General features: G+C 44.0%; 1 protein-coding gene across 1 annotated transcript in view; it reads left to right on the top strand.

Moving 5' to 3' along the window:
• LOC101853736 (vacuolar protein sorting-associated protein 13B) overlaps nucleotides 1–1,563 on the top strand; it is a gene marked incomplete in the record, with an annotated part of 129,782 nt that overhangs the window by 106,030 nt on the left and 22,189 nt on the right. The window contains 1 exon segment of the mRNA XM_035972650.1: nucleotides 1,061–1,240. Coding sequence (XP_035828543.1) covers nucleotides 1,061–1,240 — 180 coding nt within the window.

The raw sequence follows: 1,563 nt of genomic DNA, 5'->3' as shown, positions 1-1,563 counted from the left end.
TCTCATTCAAAGGTCCTGGGTTCGAATCCAGGTAGCGACAGAAGAATTTACTTCTCTAAAATTGTCTCCTTTCACCTCCTTTCCCTCTCTCTAGCAATGTTCTGTCGTCTGCTTTCGTCTCCACTTTCTGCCCCCACCCCCTCACCTCCTTTGCCCCCTCCTCTGGGCTCCTGACTCTTTCTGCAGCCTTTTTACTGCTACTCCGTGGTTCCTTCTTACTGCTGTCTTTCAGCCACACCCATGATCATCTGGCAGGAAAGATCTACACTTGTCGACAAGCTGATCAATTTATGTACCCAGCCCATAAAGCTATTCAAAAGTACTCAACCCAGAAAGCTAAAGAAAACAGAACTGTTTTATTCTTTTAACATTTGTACCTGCATCATATATCTTTTCTTCCTTTGTGGGTGGTAGGCGGGTGCTCTGGTGTGGTTTGCTCCTTCTTTCCTATCAAACAGCTATCACCATTATCTCTCCTTTACTTTTGTGCATTACTCTCTTGTAAATCTCCAATCTTTGGCTTATTTGTGTTGCAAACGCCATCATGTTTCTTCCTTTGTGGGTGGATGCGGGTGCTGAGGTGTGGTCTGCTCCCTTCTTTCCTGTCAAGCATCTGTCGTCCTTGTCTCGCATCTATCGTCCTTGTCTCCCTTTCTTTTCTTGGTATGTTACTCTCAAGTAAATCTCTAATATTTGGCACTTATTAACCCTAACCGTACGTCGTGTTTTACTATCGTATCCATACGACGTGGGGAACTCTGTGCCACCACCTTCCAAAGAGGTAATTTAATTGTTAATCTGATCTGTACACTTTGCATAGCAGTCTGTCAAAATGATTTTTTGAGAAATACTGAAAGTTTCAAAGAGATCTTTGTACAAGAAGTATTCTAAAATGTGACGAATGCAACGCCAGAGGTACAAAATTACCCCAGGGCATACGGATAGGGTTAATATGATCTACTTGTGTCGCAAGTTCTGTTAAACTCTTATTGAAATATGCATTTCTTCCTTTGAATGCGCCTCGTAAATCTCACCCATCCATTGTTCGTCTGTCTGTCAGACTGCACAGTCCAGGAGCAGCAAGAACTGGTCTCTGACCTGCCGTGTGTGGCCCCCGGTGGCTGGTCCCACTACACGCCGCCCGCCATCAACGCCAGCTACACCAGCACGGAGACAGCCGTCGTGCCAAAACTTCACTTCCGGGCCGTGCGTGACAAGTTGGGAGACACAAACAAACCTGGTACACATTTTGGTCCAAATTGAAGTTAATTTCGGTTTTAAAATTTTGAAAATGGTTTACCTGTGACGTTGTATTTTGATGTATACCACGGTCGACCTGCTCTCACAGTCACCTGTATAAGACAGTCACCTGTATAAGACAGTCACCTGTATAAGACAGTCACCTGTATAAGACAGTCACCTGTATAAGACAGTCACCTGTATAAGACAGTCACCTGTATAAGACAGTAGTATAAGACAGTCACCTGTATAAGACAGTAGTATAAGACAGTCACCTGTATAAGACAGTCACCTGTATAAGACAGTAGTATAAGACAGTCACCT

This window comes from Aplysia californica, unplaced genomic scaffold, assembly GCF_000002075.1.
Source record: "Aplysia californica isolate F4 #8 unplaced genomic scaffold, AplCal3.0 scaffold00778, whole genome shotgun sequence".
Lineage (NCBI taxonomy): Eukaryota > Metazoa > Mollusca > Gastropoda > Aplysiida > Aplysiidae > Aplysia > Aplysia californica.
Note: the sequence above shows the minus strand (reverse complement) of the source record. Positions and strands in the feature narration are given on the sequence as shown.